The 22,195-nt window shown below is 51.6% G+C and overlaps 2 protein-coding genes across 6 annotated transcripts; one reads left to right on the forward strand and one right to left on the reverse strand.

The window, feature by feature from the left end:
* The first annotated feature begins 35 nt into the window (after nucleotides 1–35).
* Nucleotides 36–11,025, forward strand: Sumf2 (sulfatase modifying factor 2). Of its 4 annotated transcripts, XM_027948666.3 has the most exons (10): nucleotides 36–128; nucleotides 1,969–2,125; nucleotides 4,549–4,663; nucleotides 5,008–5,052; nucleotides 5,394–5,544; nucleotides 6,355–6,410; nucleotides 8,250–8,334; nucleotides 8,450–8,594; nucleotides 9,725–9,805; nucleotides 10,932–11,025. In XM_027948666.3, exons 1-10 carry the CDS (start codon nucleotides 74–76, stop codon nucleotides 10,939–10,941), a joined length of 900 nt encoding a protein of 299 aa, XP_027804467.1. In that variant the 5' UTR covers nucleotides 36–73; the 3' UTR covers nucleotides 10,942–11,025. The 4 variants fall into 4 exon arrangements, with proteins under 4 accessions (XP_027804467.1, XP_027804468.1, XP_027804470.1 ...); XM_027948667.2 differs by having other exon boundaries at nucleotides 9,725–11,025; XM_027948669.3 differs by lacking the exon at nucleotides 8,250–8,334.
* Nucleotides 11,019–20,673, reverse strand: Phkg1 (phosphorylase kinase catalytic subunit gamma 1). 2 transcript variants are annotated; one of them, XM_071605274.1, is made up of 11 exons: nucleotides 20,456–20,673; nucleotides 19,849–19,908; nucleotides 17,592–17,704; nucleotides 16,897–17,075; nucleotides 16,493–16,547; nucleotides 13,929–13,994; nucleotides 13,215–13,378; nucleotides 12,731–12,821; nucleotides 12,415–12,568; nucleotides 12,183–12,308; nucleotides 11,019–11,753 (listed from the first exon to the last, which is right to left on the reverse strand). In XM_071605274.1, the coding sequence occupies exons 3-11, from the start codon at nucleotides 17,672–17,674 to the stop codon at nucleotides 11,508–11,510; spliced, it is 1,164 nt and encodes a 387-aa protein (XP_071461375.1). In that variant the 5' UTR covers nucleotides 17,675–17,704; nucleotides 19,849–19,908; nucleotides 20,456–20,673; the 3' UTR covers nucleotides 11,019–11,507. The 2 variants fall into 2 exon arrangements, with proteins under 2 accessions (XP_071461375.1, XP_027804463.2); XM_027948662.2 differs by lacking the exon at nucleotides 20,456–20,673 and having other exon boundaries at nucleotides 19,849–19,987.
* Between the last annotated feature and the right edge of the window lie 1,522 nt (nucleotides 20,674–22,195).

A 22,195-nucleotide genomic window follows, 5' to 3' on the forward strand; every position in this document is an offset into this window, starting at 1 on the left:
GGCAGGCGGCGTGCGTGCGCGTGCGCAAAGGCCCCTTGGAGTGCGCGCCCTGTGCGCCCCGCGCGTCCTCGGCATGGGGCTCTTGGTGCCGGCGCTGTGGCTCCTGTCGGTGCCTTGGCTCGGGCTAGGTGGGTGTTGCGGCCCCGGGATGGGGGGCGGGATTCGCTGCTTCACCTTCCTGTGGGGCGCCTGCTGCGCACGAGGAATCTCATCCGTCATGCCCGTGGCCCCGCTTAAGGGCGGGCGGGCGGTGCCGGTACTGCCCCTTAGCGGCGCGTCCTCCGTGCGGGCCGTGCCCCAGGTTCTCAAGCCTCCCGCGAGCCCAGCGCCCCCGCACCGCGCCGGCCTGCAGGCGAGACCGCAGGAACACGACCAGCTGGTGCTTTTCAGGGTCTCCATCTATCCAGAGGCACCTTTTAGCTCACAAGTGCTTTCCCAGTTAGCTCGTTTGCGGAGTTATGGCAGAATCGTTTATGGGCACTGCAATTTTATGTTCTTCTTTAATACTTTTTAAATTTGAAATTCCACTCCCTTTCTTTTTTTTCCTTGAAAAATATTTCTTGAGGAAATAAAGTGGATGAAGTCAATGTGAGATGAGACAGGAGTGCCAGAAACTGGACTCTAGGGAAATGCACAGTGCTTGGATATCCTCCGTGGAAATCCTGAAGGATGTGTCCAGTCAGGAAGTGCTCCTCCTGGGAGCCGCACTGTGGAAGTGGAGACTGGACCCTGGATCTAGTCCTGTCTTTGCTGGCCAGCTACCCTCTCGCAGCCCCTGGCATGCTTACTCCGCTCACACTTGACCACTGCGCTACACCCCCAGCCGTCAGTCGGCTCATCAAGTCACCTCTTTTGGGTTCTTGGTTTCCTCCTGTGAAGTTTAAAAAAATTTTTTTTTACAATACCTTTATTTTATTTATTTCTTTTTCATGTGGTGCTGATGATTGAACCCAGTGCCTCACACATGCTAGGTAAGCACTCTGCCACTGAGCCCCAGCCCCAGATCCTATGAAATAAGTTTAAGATCATTTTTATTACATGATTTTCTTCTGAGGCAGTCAAACAGCACCTTTTTTTTTTTTAACTATTTTTTAGTTGTCAATGGAACTTTATTTATTTTTATGTGGTGCTGAGGATCAAACCGAGTGTCTCTCATCTACCACTGAGCCACAACCCCAGCCCCAAACAGCATGTTTTTAAAGGAGTTCATCCAGTTTTTTTATAATAATCATTTTACATTTGTGCTAACTGCTAGGGGTACACTAGCAAAATAGATGTCCTTTCCATTTCCTCCTGGAACAGATGATAACAGGTGATGTGATGGTGAAGCTACTGAGCATTCAAGCCTGTAGTCCAGCATTCAGGAGGTGGAGGTAGTGAGAGCACTAAAGCCCAAGAATTGGAGACCAGCGTGTGACATAATAACACTGTCTCAAAAAAAAAAAAGTTGGTGGTGTTAAGTGGAGAGGAAGAAACAGCATGAACAGGGTGGAAAGTGCTGTTGTATTTGAGGGTATAATTCCTGGATTTGCCTAGCTGGCTGGGGCAAAGGGTTGTGTGGAGAAATGAAGAGGTGACTGAGGACCTACCATGTGCTCAACATTCCACACATTATTTTATCTTGGGTTCCCCTCCTCTAGGTTTTTCCAGAGCCTAGGACCCCAACTCAGGGCTTTGTGTGTGCTAGGCGAGCTCTGCCACTGAGCTTCATTCCCAACCCCAACATTTGACACACTATTTTAACCCATATCCCTATTTTATAGATGAGGGAATTGAATCTCAGATGGAGTCATTTGCTTGAATTCTCCCAGCAAATTAAGTAGCAGAACAAGAATTTAAAGCTACATTTTTAAAGCTCCTGGTTTACTTTTGCTGTGCCTGAGTATTGCATGTGATCGAGCCATTACCACTTGGCTGGTGAACACGTTTGCATAACACATTGCAGGTAACTCCCCTCCTTGTCCACAGGAAATGCACAGGCAACGAGCATGGTCCAGCTGCCTGGTGGGAAGTTCCTGATGGGAACAGATGCTCCGGATGGCAGAGATGGAGAAGGGCCCATCCGTGAGGTGACAGTAAAACCCTTTGCCATCGACATATTTCCTGTCACCAATCAAGATTTCAGGTACATCAGTGTTTTCCGGGGGAAGTAAAGGCTCTTCCTAATCATTTGTCACATCTGAAAGGAACTAGCTTGTTCATTGTCATATCATCTCTGCACTGGTACTGTGGGGCTTGCCATGCTTGTCTCACATGGAGAGCCTGAAGGACCAAGAATCCTGACCCACTCTCTGCAGGAAGAACCCAATTTGGCACTCACATCCAATTGACCCAAGCCAGTACATTTTCCTCTGACAGCATAACTGAGAAATGCCAGCAAAGTCAAACACTCCAAGAACCCTCCTGTAGAGGTGGAGATGAGGGGTGGGAAGATCTGGGAGAGGGGTCACACTAGCTAGAAGTCCCTTGAATTGCCTTTGTATTTGTTGAAGGAAGCAGCATTGTTTTAGGAGTCAAATATAATGGCTCCAGCCCAATCTAAGAAGCTATGATGAGTTGCCCTAGTTTCCCCAAGGCCATGTTTTGAGTAAGGTAAAAGAAATGATCCAAAAGGTACTTGTAAATGGTGCAGGGGAAGATATATATATATATATATATATATATATGAAATATTCAAAAAATATTTATAGCCAGGTACAGTGGCACACACCTGTAATCTAAGTGACTTGGGAGGCTGAGGCAGGAGAATCACAAGTTCCAGGCTAGCCTCAGCAACTTATCAAGACTCTGTCTCAGAATAAAACATGAAAAGGACTGGGGGTATTGCTCAGTGGTTAAGCACCCTTGGGTTCTATCCCCAATACTGAAAAAAGGAAAAGAAAAATTATATTCAAGAGAGAGGGAGGGGGCCTGGGGTTGTGGCTCAGCGGTAGAGTGCTTGCCTCGCATGTGCGAGACCCTGGGTTTGATCCTCAGTACCACATTAAAAAATAATAATAAGTGAAATAAAGGTGTTGTATCCAACTACAACTAAAAAATAAATATTTTTAAAAAAAGAGAGGGAGGGAGGGAAGACAATAAAGTAAATATGGGAAATTCTGGAATGTTATAATTGGTGGCTAAGTCTTTTTATAATCCAGTTGTTACTTTAAATGGGTCAGAATTTTGTCCCCTGGAAAGCAGGGACCTTGCCTGTCCTGTTCCCCTGTGGCTTGCTCCTGAGGTCCTGTAGCAGGCTCAACACCTCCTTGTCTCTCAAGATGTGTTTGTTGAATGATCAGCAAATCAATACTGAAAGTTTCTGGAGGGAGTTCTAAGTCTGAATGTTAGTATTGTTAGCAGTTGTAGCTACAGGGACATGGTAATGTGAATTAGGAAGAAATGCTATTTGGTGACTTTCTAATCTGCATTTTCCAATTTTGTAATCCTGAGAAGTTTATCTCATATTTACAGGAACTGGGAAGTTTTCTTGGCAAACTGACTATAAAATGCTGTTTGTTGCTGGTCCTTGCCAAAAGACTGAGTATGATGACACTTGAAAAATCACAGAAACATTCTATAGCCTACTCCTTGCAATGCTATAAGGAACAACTCTGTATCAGCCCAAATCTCTGGAAATTTAACTACCAAACAGTATCATTTCTCAAAGAATGTTTTCACAAGGAGATTCTCATACATCTTTTCTGTATGTTTGTTTGAAAGTTTGGAAAACAAAAACATATCATATGACTTCAGAATTAAACATAGGAAATGAAATTTAACATTATGCTCTTGAAAAACATGTCGTATTTGTAGACTTAAAACATGTTCAAGATAAAAATAACTTGCAGGAAAGCCAGGTATAGTGTATGTCTGTAATCCCAGCTCCTTCAGAGGCTCAGGCAGTGGTTCAGAAGTTTGAGGCCAGCCTGAACAACTTAGTGAGACCCTGCCTGAGGGTAAAAAGGGCTGGGGAAGCAACTCAGAGGTAGACCTTGCCCAGCATGTTCAAGGCCCTGGGTTCACTTCCCAGGCCCAAGGAGGGGAAAAAACAAACCTTGCAGGGAAAAATTGATACGGAAGCAAGAATTGGCATATTTCTCAGGCCCTTGGACTCAGTGATTCCACCTCTAGAGGTTTGTCCTAAAAAAGAGTTAAGATTGTCCAAAAACACAAAGGTGACATTGTAGACTAATATTTAATAAGTAACAATCACTCAAAGATAATGTGTCAATGTGAGACTGCTCACCAGCAATTAGGTCCTATGGAGTTGGCCCAGCGCTGTGCAGTCCTCCCTGCAGTCTGCCTACTGGAGTCCACAAACCATACCCAGCCATGGGAAAGGCACTCTGGGGACTTGGTGGGCTTCCTTCAGCCCAGTATCTTTTATATGTGTTAAATGCAAATTATATCCTGACTTACGAGAAAACCCTGCTCGGGTCATAGGGTGAATCTTTTGGAGCTCTTGAGACCTGTGGGGTGTGACTGAGGACAAGGACACAGGAGGTTTCCCAGAGTGGGTAGGAATGGGGCTCGGAACCCTGTTGGCAAGTGAAACTCTCTCTTCAGGGAGTTTGTCAGGGAGAAGAAGTATCGGACAGAGGCCGAAATGTTCGGGTGGAGCTTTGTCTTTGAGGACTTTGTCTCCAGTGAGCTAAGAAACAAAGCAACCCAGCAAATGAAGGTGAGAGTACCTGGCACGCAGCCAAGGGATGGAGTGGGGCCTGGTCAGCATGGCCTAGGCCATGGTGGGGGAGAAAGAGTCAGATGAGCAGTGCTCCTGAAGTTCACCCTGAGCTGGTTCTGGTGTAGTGAAGCTGAGAGAATCCAGGTAAAGACCGGGTGTCAGTTCTTCCTGAAGCTTCAGGAGAGCACCTTGAGGAACCTGCCTGCAGTGAGGCTGATCAAAGTCCAGCCACAGCTCACCAGGACCCCATCTCAGTCGAGGCCTCTGCTCTGCTCCCGTGGCTGTTGGAAGGTGCCCTTCCTGGGCAGAGCATCTTCCACTGTGTATCTTCTGTTTTGCAGCCTGTTCTCTGGTGGCTTCCAGTGGAAAAGGCATTTTGGAGGCAGGTAAGTGTTGATTCCTCATTTTCTACCCCTTCCCTTATTCTGGAAGCTGTCTTCCCTAGATCCCTCAGCCACCAGGCCAGGCACATCAAGTCCTAAAGGATGACAGGGATTTCAGGGAAATAGCCAAGCAATCCCATTTCCTCTGCTCCACTCTTTTCCTGTTGCCCTCCTGTTTCTCCTTTAGTCTGCCTTCTAACTGGAAGTCCCTCACTCACCAAGCTGTTTCTCCCAACTTCCTTTCCCCATCTAGTGGTAAACACTTAACTCAGGCCCCCTAAGCCTAGCCTTCCTCAGACTTTCATGAGCTCCCAGAGCCTGTCTCACCTAATCCTGGCTGTCAGCCTGCAGGTCCTGGCTCTGGCATCCGAGAGAGACTGGAGCTCCCCGTGGTACACGTGAGCTGGAACGACGCCCGGGCCTACTGTGCCTGGCGGGGGAAGCGGCTGCCCACCGAGGAAGAGTGGGAGTTTGCTGCCCGAGGGGGCTTGAAGGGTACAGATGTCAAGACAACTTCTCTATTCTCCTCCACATCCCACCCTGGCTGGGGGACTTCTGAGGGTGGGAAGAGCTTGTGCTCCCTAGAGCAGTGCTTCTTAAACTCCCTGTGGAGAAGGGCCAGGGTTCCCTGTGTTGTTTCATTGCTAACCCACCTCAGACCAACACGCATGTGCAATGCCACAAAAAAATGAATGGTTGAAAACATGGAGTGAAAAGGAGACCTAACGTTTTTGTTGTTGGAGATTCCATAGGTACAGGTTAGATTTCTATAGATCTAGTTAGAGCAGCACAGCTTAGGGAAAGCACAGTTTCCAAAGTAGCAGGGGTTGACATCAAAAAGCACCACTTGCTCATAGCTTTGTCTTGGTCAGTCTTGGCTGTGCAAAAGGTCACAATAATAAAGAGCAGTTTCCCACGTTGAACACCTCCACACCTCTTCAGATGAACACCTGGGATATCAGTAGTTGAGGTGCTTAGTGTGGCGGACGAGGTTGCTTCTTGCTTGAAATCCAATGAACTAACCTCTCAATGCGCACTCTCTATTTCTATACTCATCTCCACGTGAACTGGCAACAAGGCTTCTAGGTTGACCTGATCACAGCACCTCAAGGGGTACTGCAGAGCCCTGGGGGTGGGGGTCAGGCCAGTGCCCCAGCAGGGCTGGGTGGGGCAGAAGTAAGCCACCTCCTCTCCCTCCCAGCTCCCTCACCTCCCAGCTCCCTCAGGTGCCCTCACTGTTTGATTTTGTTTTTCTTCCCCAATTCCTCCTCTCCTTTCTGGCCTGTGTCCTGGCCCTCCTGACAGGTCAGGTCTACCCATGGGGGAACCGGTTCCAGCCAAACCGTACCAACCTGTGGCAGGTAAGACCCACTTCCTCCTCAGCAGCCCCAGCCTCCTCCTGCAGGAGGTGGGCATCATGGGAGGGGATGTGGGGCTCAGAGGGCTTGTGTCCTGATGGAACTGAAAACTCTGCACTGGTAAGGCAAAGACAAGAGGGTGTGGGGGAGACTTCACCACAAAGGGTAACGCTGGAGCTGGTCAGGTAGGAGGTTGCCGAGTGAAAAGTCCAGGCATTCCCAGCCAAGGGAGCACCAGGGCATGTTCAGAGGTGTGGCCGTTTCAGGAAGTAAGGGGCTACAGGAGATAGGAAAAGAGCAGGTTGGAGACAGATTGTGGAGGACCCAGCTGCCTAGACAGTGGGGAGCCAGCAGGGGTTTACTTGTTTGTTTCTGGGGACGGAACCCAGGAATCCAAGGCCTGGGCTTGCTGGGCACACAGTGTATGGCTGCAGGTGTGTGCTGGAGCACCATCATTCTGAGGCAGGAAGAAATGCACTGAGGCTGACTTGTGCAGGAGCAGGTGAGGTAGAACTGCAGATGTGACGGGATGTATTGAGTCCCAGGCTATGGAAGTGGCCCAGGGGTCATCAGTTCTCAAATTAAGTGGAAACAGGATCAAGAGAGGAAGCCAAATGGGAGAAGCATGTGTGAGAAGGTGGACAGGGTTTGATAATTCATCAAATGTGGAAGGGTGGAGGAGGGTGGACTCCAGCCTGAGCCCAGGCTTGGGCCATATGGCTAAGATGCTGCCTCATCTACACAGATAACCTGCACATCAGCAGTCAGGGGGGAGTCTATGGGCTCAGGGTCAGCCCAGGTCAGGTGCTCTTGTCAGTAAAGATTGAAAACAGGAGGGGAGCCCCTGTCTGGCTCCCAAGGCCCAGGTTTGTTCCCAGCAGGGAGTCATCAGGCATCTACCTTTTAGAGGATGGCTGGAGGCTCTAGAGTTGGGGGATTCCTCACCAGCCTGTTAGGGAAAGCATCAAAGAGGGCCTGCAGTTATAATGACCTATTTATGTTTTTGTTGGTGTGTCTGTGTGGTGCTGGGGATGGATCCCAGAACCTTGCACATGCTAGGCAGGTGCTCTACCACTGAGCCACACCCCAGCCCTTTCTATTGTTTGAGATAGGGTCTCACTAAGTTGCCCCAGCTGGCCTCCAACTTGTGATCCTCCTCCCCCAGCCTCCTGAGCTGGGGTTACAGATGTGTGCCACTGCACCTGGCCACTTTGCTGAGTTTTTAAGGGAGGCAACATGTGGCACTGAGGATAGTCACATTAAGGGAGAGAAGTGTAAGTGATGTAGTGCATGGTGGCGCTGAGCAGATCACCAACCGTCACACAGCTGCTTACAGGCAGTGGTGCCAATCACGCCCCAGGTTAAGGAAAGGTGACAGAGCTCAACAAGTTATGACAGCAAGCGTCAGTCACGTTTTTAAGGATTTTTCTTGTAAAGAGTAGGAGAGAGGAACAGTAGGGTGGGGTGGATGAGAGGGCATTAAGGTTGTTGTGGTGGAAGGGAGAAGGCTCAGGGGGGTACCCATGGTCCTGCGAAGGCAGCAGGTGCAGGACCTGGAGGAGAGTGGGAAATGCAGTTCCCAGTAGCTCCACAGCGCGAGGGTATCAAGGCAGAGGGCAGGAGGTCTCTGAAAGCCAACAGTAGGAGGACAGGCTGGACGTGGACCGCTGTGGGCACGGAAACGCACTCTTCCTGACCCAGCCTGAGGGGAGCCTTAGGTTATGGCTCCAGCCCCTTTTTGGGCCAGCTCTGCAGCAAGGGGACCGTGGATTTTTCCTCCAGGCAGGGTTTCCTGTCTTGGAATAGGCTGATAGACCCTTCAGGGTTAATTTCTCCCACCAGGGAACATTCCCCAAGGGTGACAGAGCTGAGGATGGCTTCCACGGAGTCTCGCCAGTGAATGCCTTTCCCCCACAGAATAGCTACGGTAGGCTCTCTCCCGAGTTGCCGATGGTCCTCATGCTGCCCATTCTCCCCAAGCCGCAGACAGGTTGGGGGATCTCGTGCTTCCCAGCCTGGCTGATGCTCCTACTATGTTGCAGGGATCTATGACCTCATGGGCAATGTGTGGGAGTGGACCGCATCACCCTACCGGGCCGCTGGCCAGGACATGCGTGTTCTCCGGGGTGCATCCTGGATCGACACCATTGATGGTTCTGCCAACCACCGGGCCCGGGTCACCACTAGGTGAGAGCTTGGTCCTGTGGAACATGGCTCAGCAGCCAGGGCCCGGGGGTCTGTCCTGGCTGCAGGAGCCCAGGTGGCTGATGCGGGTGCTGCTTCTGGGCACCAGCCTCTGCTGGGGTTGTGGGCACAGAACAGGAACAGGCAAGAAGAATTAGGGGCCTGGGGCAACTTGCAGCATTTCCTGCCAGCTCGCCACCCCAGGGGGGACTATGTGGCCCACTAACTGTATGGGCATCCCTCTCATCCTCCCTAAGCAGGTGGGAGCAGGGGGATGGGGGTAGAGAGGCCACATCAGGTCATTGCCGGTGGACATGGAATTACTGACTCTCCAAGTAGATGGGCACATGAAAAATCATTTTTTATAATCCTTTGCTTTACAATCAAGAAAAAAAAGGCTCAGGAGGTCCTGGGACCTCCTTATTTCACACAGATGTTTAGTGGTGGCACCTGGCTGGCGGAGTTCCTGAACCCCCTTCCAGGACCCTCTTTCAGCATCTGCAGGTTTAATTTAGCTACTAACCTCTGCAGCTCCTTCCACTGGATTCCTTAAGGTCTTAGAGTCTTCTGTCTGTGGCCTCACGACATCAAGGCTACAGAGGTTTATTTGATGCTTTGAAATTTCTGAATTTTCTTCACCTTTCTCTTTTGAACAAAATAGTGGAGAACCAGGAAGGCCTGGAGCAGGAATCTGGGTTTTCTGCTGACTGCCCCACCCCCCTCCTACCATACACATGGCCTTCCTGGCCTCTGATTCTGGATCTAGGAAATGCTGACATCCTGCCTTGCAGAGCAGGGGAAGTAGCATGTGAAGGAAAGCTGGGGATGCCATTTCACTCGGTGCCTACAGGATTTGGGGCTGTGCTGTTCTAACCCCCCACAGTGGAGGTTGTTATAGTGATAGCCAAGCCCTGTCCTCCAGTCCCATCCCTCAGGGCCACTCCGCGTACCCTACTCTGTCCCACACCCCGGGAGTGGTTCTCACCCAGGACTTGCCCTTATACCAGGTCTCTCCTGGCCACGCTGCTGCAGGCCTCAGACACACCAGCCTCAGCAAGCCTGGGGTGGGCAGGAAGGGTGGGATGGCCACCAGCCCCTCTCAACACAGGCTTCTCTCCCCTTCTCTGATGCAGGATGGGCAACACTCCGGACTCTGCCTCAGACAACCTGGGCTTCCGCTGTGCTTCAGGAGCAGGCCGCCCGCCCGGGGAGCTGTGAGTTGCTGGCAACAGGGGCAGGAGAAAAGTTCCCCTGAGACCCAGGTCATTCCCTGGCCATATTCCAAACGCAGCTGACCCTAAGCTCTTAAACTGCAGCTTCGGGGACACCCTCCCCTGCCTGCCCATCTTCCACAGCAGGCGTTTCCCAAGGCATGGTGGGCTCTCCCTCTGAGAACTGCCCCTCTCTCAGGGAAGGAGCCTGACTGCAGTGACTGGGAGCTGGGTGTCCCCTGGAGGCCAAGCATTGACCATACAGGGCCAGATAGGAAAACTGTTGGAACAGAGGGCTCCAAAGTGCAGTTCCCAAAACATTTGTAAATCTGTTACCTTCCCTTTCTCCCTGATTGAGAGATCTGACATTTCCTCAACACAAAATTTTCTAAGGCAGCTGTTTTCCCAGCAGATTTTTGTAGAAGGAAAATGCTTCCTTTATCTGCCTCATCTATAGTGTTTCTTGCTCCTTTCAAGGAACTATATCTGTAAAAATGCAATGGGTTAGACGGGAGTTGTGACTCAGTGGTAGAGCACTTGCCTACCATGTGGGTTCGATTCTCAGCACCACATGTAAATAAATGAATAAAATAAAGGTCCATCAACATCTAAAAAAATTTTTTTTAATGCAACGGGCTTCATACACACACACACACACACACACACTCACACACTCACACTCAGAACCTACAGGTGCTCTACCACCGAGATACACCAGCCCTTTTTATTTTTTATTTTGAGACAGGATTTCGGTAAGTTACCCAGACTGGCCTTGAACTTTACAAGTGTGCTGCCATGCTGGGCCCAGTGTCAATCTTAAATAATTTACCAGGAAGCTGTGCATTGTGGCAGTCACAAAGCAAATAATCCAGAAGCTTTCCCTTCTGATGTTTTTTGTTGTTGTTGTTTTGTTTTTTGGTACCAGGGATTGTACTCAGGGACACTTGACCACTAAGCCATATCCCCTTTTTTGTATTTTATTTAGAGACAGAGTTTCATTGAGTTGCTTGAAGCCTTGCTTCTTGTTGAAGCTGGCTTTGAACTCATGATTCTCCTGCCTCAGCTTCCTGAGCTGCCTGCCACTGTGCTGGCTCTCTTCTGATGTTAATTATATGTCTTACTTGTATAGGAGCTTCTGATGCCTCTAAAAACATCCCTAGCAAAAAACCTGCTCCATGTCATCAGATGTCACCACATCAATAAACTTGCAATTGTGTATCTCAGACATTTCTCTTTTTTGGTACTGGGGATCAAACCCAGGGTTGCTTTACGCCTACCTGAGCCCCATCCCCAGCTTTCTTTATTTATTTTGAGACGGGGGTCTTTCTGTGTTGCCCAGGCTGGTCTTGACCTTCATCCTCCTGCCTCAACCTCCAGAGTCGCAGGCATCATGGTGTGCGCCACCACACCTGGCTGATCCTCACCCTGGCACCCTTAGGAAGGGTTCCAACTGTCAGTAACCCTGGCTCCCCATGGAAGGAAACTGGGATGGTGCAGGCTGGGCCGTGGAGAAGCAGGAGGACTCGTGGTTGTTTCAGACCACACCTGTTCTACATTTATCGCCATGCGGTGCACACGCTCACGCTGCTCTTCTTGCGGAGGCCTTGCAGGGACAGCCGCCTGCATCCGAGGATTCAAGCTGGGCCCTGGTGCTCCTCACACACAGGCCAATGCGGGGTCTCATGGCTGCCTGCCCCACCGCCCCTCAGTAGTCTTCCTCGGCCAGCGAGAGGAGCACGGCCTTGGGTGTGTTCTCGAAGAGCGCGGCCCTGTTCTGCTGCTGACCCTTCTTCACCCAGTGGCCATAGATGCGGAAAGCGTAGGCGTCGATGAGGCGGCGCAGCGGCCGCAGCGCATACGGGTCGCGGATGACGATCTCCCGGGTTACCGGTTTCACGCGGCGGTACTGGTAGTAGATCCTCACTGCAGCCAGCACGGTCAGCGCGATGGCCTGCGAAGGACCTGCTCTGAGAACTCCCCTAGGGTAACCCCAGCCCTGCACAGCCCCCCAGGTCCCCAGCCCGCCAGAATGATCAGAGTGATCCTGCCGAGGGGCCACACTGAGAGTGTCCCCCAAGCGGCCCACTGGGCCCTGCGCAGTCCCCCACGTCCCCAGCCTGCCAGCATTATCAGAGCGATCCTGCCTAGGGGCCACACTGAGAGTGTCCCCCAAGCGGCCCACTGGGCCCTGCACAGTCCTGGCCCACAGAACCAGCCAGGTGCCATGCTCTTCTGCAGCCAGGAGTTGAGCTGGAACCCTCCCAGGTGAAGAGCAATGCACTGGACAGCGTGGATGTGAGAGCCCCTGGGTGTCTTGGGGCCAAGACCTCAGGAGCAGCAGCACCTGCCCTAGGGCCACGAGTCAAGGGAAGGACAATACCTTGAACTTGCCACGAGGGCTGAAGTGCCGCACCTCTTCCACCACGTACTGCTGGAAGAAGGGGTGTGCCAAGGCCTCCTCCGCAGTGCAGCGGTTCTGGGGCTGCACTACCAAGAAGCGGGATACCTGAGCGAACAAGAGAGAGGAGCTGAGCACCAAGGCGGCCCCCCCAGCACATCAGAAGACCCCTCCCCAGGCCATGCTGGACGAGCCCAGAGTCCTGGCCTCTCACCAGGTCCTTCACGGTGTCTGAGTAATCATCCCATTCCGGGGAGCCAAACTGGTAGTTGCCACTCATGATCATCCTCAGCATCAGCATCTGCTTCCGGTGCCAGAAGGGTGGAGAGCCAGCCAGCAGGGTGTACATGATGACCCCTGTGCTCCACCTGGGTTGTGCAAGGGCTGCTTATTATCCCTAGCAGATGGGTAGGTGAGTGCAGGAGGGCTGGCTGCCCCTCCTAGCAGCATCAGGGAAGGAGAGGGAGCATCTCTGTTCCAACCTAGTCCTGCCCATGGATCCCTCCTCCCTCCCCACCTCCTGCACTCACATGTCCACCTCCTTCCCATAGCCTGGATGGTCATCGTTCATGGAGCACTCAATGATTTCCGGGGCCAGGTAACTGGGGGTCCCACAGACCTCTGCAGAAGAGTTACTGTCAGGACCAGTCAGCAGAGGGCACTTAGAAGAGGAAGGCCAAAGATACAGTGGAGATGTAAGGGAAGTGGGGCTGGGACTGGGGTTGGCCTAACACTGGCCAACTTCAGGGCTGAGGGCAGGGGCAGGGTTCACACAGGCCCAAGGGCTGCCTTTTGGTTCCCTTTTACCCATCCCAGCCTGGAGCTTAGACAGTGGCAACCTGGCTCAGTGCAGTCCCGGAAAGAGGACTCAACCTGAAGAGGCACCTAGCCCTCCACTGGCAGGACTTTATTCTGGTGGAGAATGGCAGGGAGAAACCCAGGCTCTCTGGTCCTGGAGAACTGACCAGGACCAGAGAGCTTCAGAGAGCCTGAGCCCCTGACATGTCACCAGACCTCTCAGCTTCTCTCCCGGCTGCAGCTGACAGGAAAAGCCAAAGTCCGTGAGCTTGATATTCATGTTGTCATCCAAGAGGATGTTCTCAGGCTTCAGGTCCCGGTGTACAATGTTGAGCTTGTGCAAGGCACTGATCACTTCCAGCAGGGCTCTCATGATCTTTCTAGGGTGGGCACATATGTTGCTCCTTTCTTTTTCCTTTTTAAAGTTTTTAATTGGCTGTGGTTTTTCTTTTACTAGAGCATTATAGTTATACATAATAGTTGGGCTCATTTTGACAAAATGATACCTGCATGGAATTTGATTGACTCCATTTCAGTCCCCATTACCCACCCTTCCCCCACCCTAGTCTCCGTCCTCTGTCCTCTGTTCTACATGTCTTCCTTTCACTCATGTATTTATGTTTGATTGGTGCTTTGTAGACACACAAATCAAACACTCCATAAGACAGACCGCGTTCCACCCCATGTTATTCTACTCTGCAGGGTCAGGTAGTAGCAGGGAGAGCAAAGCTCACATACCAGCCACACTGCCAGCACGAGGAGGAGGGCTTGGGACAGGCTGGGAGGGTCCAGACCCAGCCAGGGAGGCAGGGCACCAAGACAGCAGTGCACACTCCCAGTTGAGACAGGGCACACCATGCCTCCTAGACCTCACACCTGTGCTGCTAGGACACTGGAAGGGGCTGGAAAGAGGGGCAGACAGACCCTCACCTGGTTTCTTTCTCACTCAAGGTGACCTTCTCAGTGAGGTAGTCAAAGAGCTCCCCTCTCTTCATCCTGTGGGAACAGGTTCTAGTCATGCTTGTCCCAAGATCACCCCTCACCCTGCTCCCAGAGGGACAAGATGGGCTGCCGTTCTTCCTGAAGGACCCAAGTCTGGGGAGAGGAACTGGGGGAGTGAGTACAGAATTTGGCAAGAATTGGAAGAAAAGAGGAGGCTGGAAAGGTGGGATGCACACCAGTGCTGGGGTCCCTGTCTGTGGAAGTGCCATCATAGGCTGGGACCTGTCAGAACCCAGATCAAAGCTGGAGGTCAAAAGGCCCCCTGAGCCCAGGGTTCCAGGTGCAGATCAGAAGGACTCGAGTATCCGGAATTTTCCCAGGAGACAAATGGGAGGAATCAACACTGAATGTTGGGAAGGTTTGCCTGTAACAGGGTCAAGAACTGCCACTCAATCTCCTTACCTCTTGGGAGGATCTTGAAAGGGTCTCTGCTAGAATGATCTAGTTATGCCCTGAGGGCTCCTGAGGGCAACAGCAAAAATAAATTCCCCAAGCAGCCTCTTCAAAGGTTAAAGACATTTGAGCTACCCCCAAAGGTGGGACAGGATGGTGCAGGTGCTGCAGATTGGGGAGAGCAGCAGCTGGTCAAGTCTGGAGGGGTCTTCGGAGAGTCTGCCGAGACTAAGTAGGAAAAGGCACATCCTGTCCCTCCTTCCCACCCCTCCAAGGGTCAAGGGATCCCCATGGCAAAGGGGAGGAGAGTGAATGGAGGAACAGATTTGTGGCCAGCATCACAGAGAGGAAGAAAACCTTCAGCTTGGTGGGCAGGTTGAGAAGGGAAAGGGTGTCTTTTTGAGATGACCTAGAATTTACAGAGGTGAGCCTCGTTTTACACAGTACCTGTAATGTGTTCCTAAAAGGTAATGTGTGAATCCAGTCTTTATCCTCGTTTGTTTCCAGTGCTGGAGATTAAACCCAAGGCCTCCCACATGCTAGGCAGGCACTCTAATCACTGAGATACACCTCCAGCCCCAGTCTCTATCATTTTAGTTTATTTGAAAGATACTAGGAGAACTCACTATCAGCAGCGGCAGCAATGATTGGCCAGTGAACACTGGGGGCCATGCACTGCTCCTCAGTGGGCTCTACCTTCCCGGAGCTAACCATGTATTTATGCTTACATGTGAGGCTAAATTGTTTCTCTAAGTCAGTAAGCCTGGTGTGGTGACACACACCTGTAATCCCAGAGACTCAGGAGGCTGAGGCAAGAAGACTGAAAGTTTGAGGCCAGCCTAGGCAACTTAGTGAGGCCCAGCCTCAAAATACAAAATGAAAAGGGCTGGGAATGTAGCTCAGTGGTAAAGTGTCCCTGGTCCATTCCCAGCACCACAAATTTAATTAATTAATTAAAAATTTAAAAAGTCAAATAATACTGAACATAGTATAGCTACAATGCGAAATATTTCAGCAATACATAACTTACTTGAATAATTTCTCAAGTAACCCCTGTCCCTAAAACTATTGCATATGGAGAAATCATACTTGTTTTTGCAGAGGTTGACATTCTCAGTGAAAAGGCAGTGGAGGGGAACAAGGAGTAGCGCAATCCCTTCCCTGGGAAGCTTTAATAACAAAGACGATGACGAGTTTGAACACAGTTCATAGAGTACTTTGTGTTGCTCACACTTGACACTCAGTGACAAGGAGCTCAAGCAAAGGGGTGATCTTGATACTAATGGTATTGACCTTTGAACCACATCTTGGATGCAGCCTCTGCCCTCCACACTGCTGGCCCACATCCTGCCACTGGGATCCTTGTCAGAAACCAACAGTTCCATGGTGAAGCACCTGCCCAGGTGCAGCAGGCCCTCTGGGGAGAGTCAGGGTTAGGGTTATCATGGCTATAGTGCCTGCAGCACCTGCTCCTTGGTTCCAGCCTCACATCCTGCTGCTCCGCACAAGCTCACTCCCCCTACTCGGGGGCCTTGCAGATCCCAGCCACAGGGCCCACGAGCCAGCTCTTCCCTTGGCTGGAGACCTGCTCGGGGCCTTTGCTCTGGTCCTTCCATGCCTTCCCCCTACACCTCTACTCAAGTCACCTCCTAGAGACTTTGCTTGAAGTCCTGGTCCCCCTAACCTTTTGCTGTGCCTTATGTGCATGTACATGTACTCGACTACAAGTCAGGACCTGGTCTGGCCTTTCCATTGCCACGTCCTCCATGTCTAGAATAAATATGGAGTGGCCCCCAGCACAACTGTCACTGCAGTTAATAATCACTATCATGCTGTGCCAAGCACGGTGCCATTATTGCTCCCATAAGACAGATAAGAAGACCAATATTGAGAGAAACCACCTGGCCCATATGTGGTGGACCCAGGTTTCAAAGCCTGGCATCCTGACCTAAGGGGCTGCTTGGCCACAGATCTGTGGACCTCTTTGGCCTCCTTGATAATGGGGGCCAGTGCTGGTCTGCAGGCAGCACTGGGCAGGAGCCAGAGTGGAGGTTCTCCAGCAGGCCCAGGTGTGGCTGGCTGCAGTTTTGGGTACTTACAGGTCAAACACCAGGAAGAAGAAGGTGTTGGTCTCATAAGTGTCCTTCAGTTGTACTGAAATGGAAACATCTAGCTGGTTTCAATTGGAAGGGGGCAGGGTATAGGGGCACGAGGGATGAAAGCTAGGAGAGCGTGGAGGGAGCAGGTTGGGGGTCAGAGGAAGTCAACCCGGACGTGGGCAGACCCGGGACTTGACACTCCACCTTCCCACCCATACCCACTCCAGCCCTGCCTGTGACCCTGCTGACAGCAGCGAAGGTGTGGTTGGTGACTCCGAGCCATGGGGCCCTGAGGCTGCAGACCCTCAGTCTGGGCAGCCACTCAGTGGGTCACAAGGCCCTTCCTGGGCTCTCAGAACAGGATCCTGGCAGAGTATCTGCTGTGGCCTGGGGCCATCACTCACTGATGTTCGGGTGTCCAGAGACTTTGCGCAGGATGTCCACCTCCTTCAGTGTGGCCTCTCGCAGCTCCTGCACTTCCTGGGGGCTGAAGCTGCCTCCACCGGTGATGTCGATGATCTTCACAGCGTACTCCTGACATGTGGGCTTGTGGATGCAGCGCCTGACCACACTGCTGACTCCCCTAGCGTGCAGAGCACAGGTGACAAAAGGGACCCTACCCTAGGGGAGTCCCAGGTCCAGGCCGGGGCCAGGATGCTCTGCCCTTGTAATTCACACTTTCCCCAAATCCCTGTGAGTTTTGGGGGAGATGGGGTGAAGAAATAAAGGCACAGGGGTGATTTTCCTAGAGCTGGGCATAGCAAGCCAGGCTCAGTGCTCGTCCTTAGCAGGTAGAGAGAAGGGGTACCCTCCCCGGGCCACAGCCTTCCCCAGGATTCCTGACCCTAACCCCCAGCCCAAGGCCAGGTTTGGATGTGCTGAACAACAGCACCTGAGAATCTTTTGCAGGAAACATATCTGATCTCATTCCTCTTTCCTGTCCTGGATTCAGGAGGGCAGGCCCCTAAGCTGAAGGATTCTCCAAGGGGACAGTGCTTAGGGGATGGACACGGGTCGGTGTTCAGGGTTAGCAGAGTTGGCACAGCCCACAGGGCCTGCTGGAGCCCAGACGCACTCCTCAGGACAGTATGGCTCCTACCTGCCCAGAATCTCCTTGGGCTCGTAGTTCTCATAGAAGCCCTGTGTGGAATAAGAGTCTGGCAGTCCCTCATCCCGCGTCATAGTAGCTCCTCAGGGTGAGTCCCAGGGTCCCTAAAGGAGAACAGAAAGAAGCCATCAGCCTCCTGACACTGGTGGTGTGCTCCTGAGGGCTGGAACTGTTTCTCATTCCCCCTTTTTTGGTTTTTTTTTTTTTTTTTTTGGTACCGGGGATTGAACCCAGGCTTGCTTCACCACTGATCCACGTCCCCAGCCCTTTTTCAAGGATTTTAAAATTTTGAGACAGGATCTCACTAAGGCCCTAGGGCCTTGCTAAGTTGCTGAGTCTCGCCTTCAACTTGCAATCCTCCTGCCTCAACCTCCTGAGTCTCTGGGATTACAGGTGTTGGTCACCGTGCCCAGCTCTCATTCATCGTTATACCTTCTGGCACAGGACAGGCCTATAGTGAATGTTCAAAATAAATATTAGTGAAAAAAATCCAGCTGCCTCTGACTGCCCAGCCCCTTCTGGTCCCCCAGTGATGACCACCTTTCCTCCCTGTGAGTTCTCTTCCTCTCTGCTGGGAGCTTTGGAAAGAGCCCAGCTTGCTTCTTCCCACTGGCTAATGCTCCTGTGATCCTCAGGACACTTGAGGCTCCTTATGGTCACAGATGGGGGTAGCAAATTGTTGGCCAAGCCCAGGCTTAGCCCTGGGGCAAGAGATCAGGTTAGCTTTAGTGAGGCCAGCACATCCTTGTTTTTAGAAAGAGCCAAGCTAAACAACAGAGGGCAAATTCAAGTGCAATTTACTTTATCTTTGAAGGAGACTAGACCAGTCCTGTTTTTCTTCTGCAACTGTGGAAGAGGCGAGAACCTCGACTTGGTGCTTGCATTCTGATCCTTGTTCATCATGCCTCCCTTCCTTTCAGGAAGCCCTTCTCATTGCTCCTCCCTCGCTTTGCCCACAGCCAGGGCTTCTGTAATCCCTCCCTCATCCATTTTCCCATCTTTCATTCTGTAGAACATAATGCCTATGCTTGGCCAAGCGCAGAGCCAGGTGCTCTGAGGGATGCAGAGCTGGGCGGCGAGTCCCGGCCCAGCATCTGGAACAATCTGCCAGTGTGTGCTGTCATATCTGTTGGACTGTGACCTCCCCTAGGATGTGTCCATCACCTCTGCCTTCTGTGCTCGGATGTGGGAGATACTGCTCCTGAAATGGGAGTCCATGGCTGGGTAGGGAAGCCTGTGGTCCAGGGTCCTACCTAACAATGGGGAGGACTGTTGAGCCGGTGTGGCTCTTCTGCAGTGTGGGGCAGCATAGTCAGGAAAGTTGAGCCTGTACCTAGGGAGCCGAGAAGGCCCACTTGACCAGGGAACTGGGCTCCTACCTCAGGTGCAGGCTTTAACAGGTGCAGACAACAGGAAGAGGGGAAGATAGAGAATGGGCACAAGCTGCCTCTGACCCCACATCTACCACACCCTGGTCTCTCAGGGAGGCTGATTTGCTGACCAGCCAACCAGCAGCCCTGGCTGCCTTGGGACCCAGGCTGACCATTCCAGAAGGCCTGGTGTCCCTGCTACTGGGTGCCTGGTTACCAGAGGGAGGCTTAGAATAACAACAGTCTCCTTGCCAGGAGCAAGGGCTGGACTGCACAAAGGTCTCCTCTGCCCCGTCAGCAACCAACAGAGCCCGGGAGAGTATGTTCCCCCAAACAAGCCCCTTTTCTGACAAGTCCTTCCAAGTTCCCAAGATGGGCATTCGTGCATCTCGAAACTGAGCAGCACCAGGCTCCTCCCTTCCCTGGGCCTCCATGGGCAGAGGGTATATCCGGACCCATGCCAGGAGGCCATTCCCTGACAGCCAAGTGGGCCAGGTCCTGCTGCGCTCACCTTTTCTGGTGTGTGTGTTGTGTGTGTCCCTCTGCTTGGAGGCCTGAGCAGAGCCAACTTTGTGTTCCTATCCACTGCCCATCAGCCTTTCACATCTTTCCCAAGCCCCTTTGGAGAAGATTCCCAAACAGGAGTGGGTGGTCGGGTCTTTTAGGAACATAACAGCCCTCCCCAAAAGCTAGAGTTGGAAAGCAGTCACCAGGGCCACTGTGTACAGAGACTCCCCGGCAGTGTTTCAGGAATCGGTGTGGCCACACTCCCAGGCCTATCTGCATTTGGAAGGGAAGAAAAATGGGTCTAATGGGCCCAGGATCTCTGATTTCTCTACCTGCAGCTTCCCTCTCCCACCTGTTGCTTGGCCACTCACCTGTTAGTCTTGGCAGGCCCTTGAGTGAATGTGAGAAGAATCCCAGAGGTCCCAGAGCCCCTGGAGGAGAAGGGACAACAGAAGGCTGAAGCTGTGTCCTGAGCAGACACTTGTGGCCGGAGTAAGATATCCTGTGCTTTTCTTTGGGGTTTTGCTAACTGATGACGGAAAGCTGAAGTGCCAAAAATAAATCACAACTGCAAGCCTGGGATGCAGGCCAGGCTCAGCAGGGCTAGGCCCAGGGCCAAATCCTGCCAGGGGCAACCCCTGGTGGAGGGCAAGGGAGGTGCAGGTGGCCCAGGATCATGGGACATTGAGGCAAGGCCTTCCTTCTGGAGCTCACCTGGCTTCCAGGCCCAGAGGAGGCAAAGCCAGAATTGTCAGGAACATGCACATTTCTCTGGGAGTGATTCCCCTGAATGTCAAGAACAGCTTGGTACACAGGTGTGGCAGCTGTCACAGGGCAGACACCAGCATGCACTGCCTTCTGTGTGGGCCCCTCCTGAAGACAGGCCTCAAAGCTTAGGGACCCTCCCCTGGGGAGCTCACCTCTGCTATGCCTTCCACAGGTTTATCTGAAACACCCTCCTTCTACTCACCTACTTACCTGGTGATCTTGAGCAAGTCACTCTTCTTGTACTGGAAAGAGTCCCACATGCCAAAAAATGTCAGGGTGCTCCTGAGACTGGTTCCATCTTAAGGGATGGACAGAATTAGGAATGAGATTGCAATGTGCTGGCATTTAGTGGATACCCACTTTTATTGGGGGGGGGAGCACTGGGGATTGAACCCAGGGGTACTTTACCACTGAGCCACATCCACAGCTCTTTTCTCTTTTTGAGACAGATTCCAAGGCTTAGGACCTCACTAAGTTGCTGAGGCTGGCTTAGAATTTACAATCATGTCTCAGCCTCTGGAGTCTCTGGGATCACAGGCATGTACCACTGTGCCAGGCCAGGCACCTGTTCTCCTTATAACCACCCTATGTCTTTCCTCAAATCCCTAACATTCCAAAGTGGGGAAGAATGTTGTCACACAGTGTTTCACACAACATTTTAAAAGGATTTCAGTCTCACAGGACCCAAGAATCCTGGTATTAGGCATTCTAGTGTGACTTGCTTGAGGTCACCAAGCAAGTAGTAGAAAGGCCTACACTAAGCCAATGCAGTGAGAGCCAGGAGTCTTTCCACATCAGCCCATCAACTCACATTCTGAATTGCCATAAAGAAAGGAGATAAAGGGCGGGGGATATAGCTCAGTTGAGAGTGCTTGCCTTGCATACACAAAATCCTGGGTTCAATCCAGCACCACAAAAACCAAAAAGAAAGGAGTTGAAACTGACTTTACCAGTGAGCCACAACCCCAGCCCCTACTACTTATTTTAAAAATGGACGTTTCTTTCTCCTCCTCTCTCCCTGCTCCTCCTTAATCTCTCCCCCTCTCCCTAATCTAGGCAGAGTTAATCTGTCCTGAGTACACACCCACCATAGGAACAAAGTAGTCCAGACTTTGGGGGGTACCAGAAGATCTCAGAAATGTCTATCTCCCAAATTCACAAGTGAATTGCAACTCCAGACAGAGAACACATGGAATGTGGCCTTTGAGTCATCTCTTTAAGATGCTCTGACTGAGGGGCAGAATCACAGCCTGTAGGACAGGAGTCCCCTGTGTTTCTCCTTTGCTCGCAAACCAATAAACCTTTTTTTTTTTTTTTTTTGAACCTAGGGCCTTGTGCATGTGAGGCAAGCACTCTACCAACTGAGCTATACCCTCAGCCCAGCAATAAACCTTGTCCTCGTTGTTGGATCAGGGACAAGGACATGTCCTAGGTTCAGCAACAGTTTGTCTATATGGTGCTGGAGACTGAACCCAGGACCTTACACATGCTAGGCAAATGCTCTGCCACTGAGCTACACCATGACTGAAAGGTACTTTTGAGAATACAAACTGCAGAAAATGAGGAAAGATCAACTTCTAAAAGAAAATGAAAATTTGAGCTTTCCACGAGGGATGTAGCTAGGTTTCTTTCACTTAAAAATGGCGTGAGGGGTCTGGAGCTGTGCGCGTGTGAGGCACTAGGTTCAATCCTCAGCACCACATATAAATAAAGGTGTTGTGTCATCTGAAACTTAAAAATGACCTGGGGCACAGGGAGGGGAGTTTGAGGTGAGCGGACACACTGGGGGACAACGCAGTACTGACCTGGCCCCAGGAAACCCATCCAGTAGGAAGCCTGTGGCTGCATCTCCTTTGCCAGTCACTCCTTTACAACAGTATTTTTTAGGATTTGTTACTTTTTGTGGTGCTGGAGATCAAACCTGAGGCCTCAGGCAGCTAGGCATGCACA

This window comes from Marmota flaviventris, chromosome 19 (assembly GCF_047511675.1).
Source record: "Marmota flaviventris isolate mMarFla1 chromosome 19, mMarFla1.hap1, whole genome shotgun sequence".
NCBI lineage: Eukaryota > Metazoa > Chordata > Mammalia > Rodentia > Sciuridae > Marmota > Marmota flaviventris.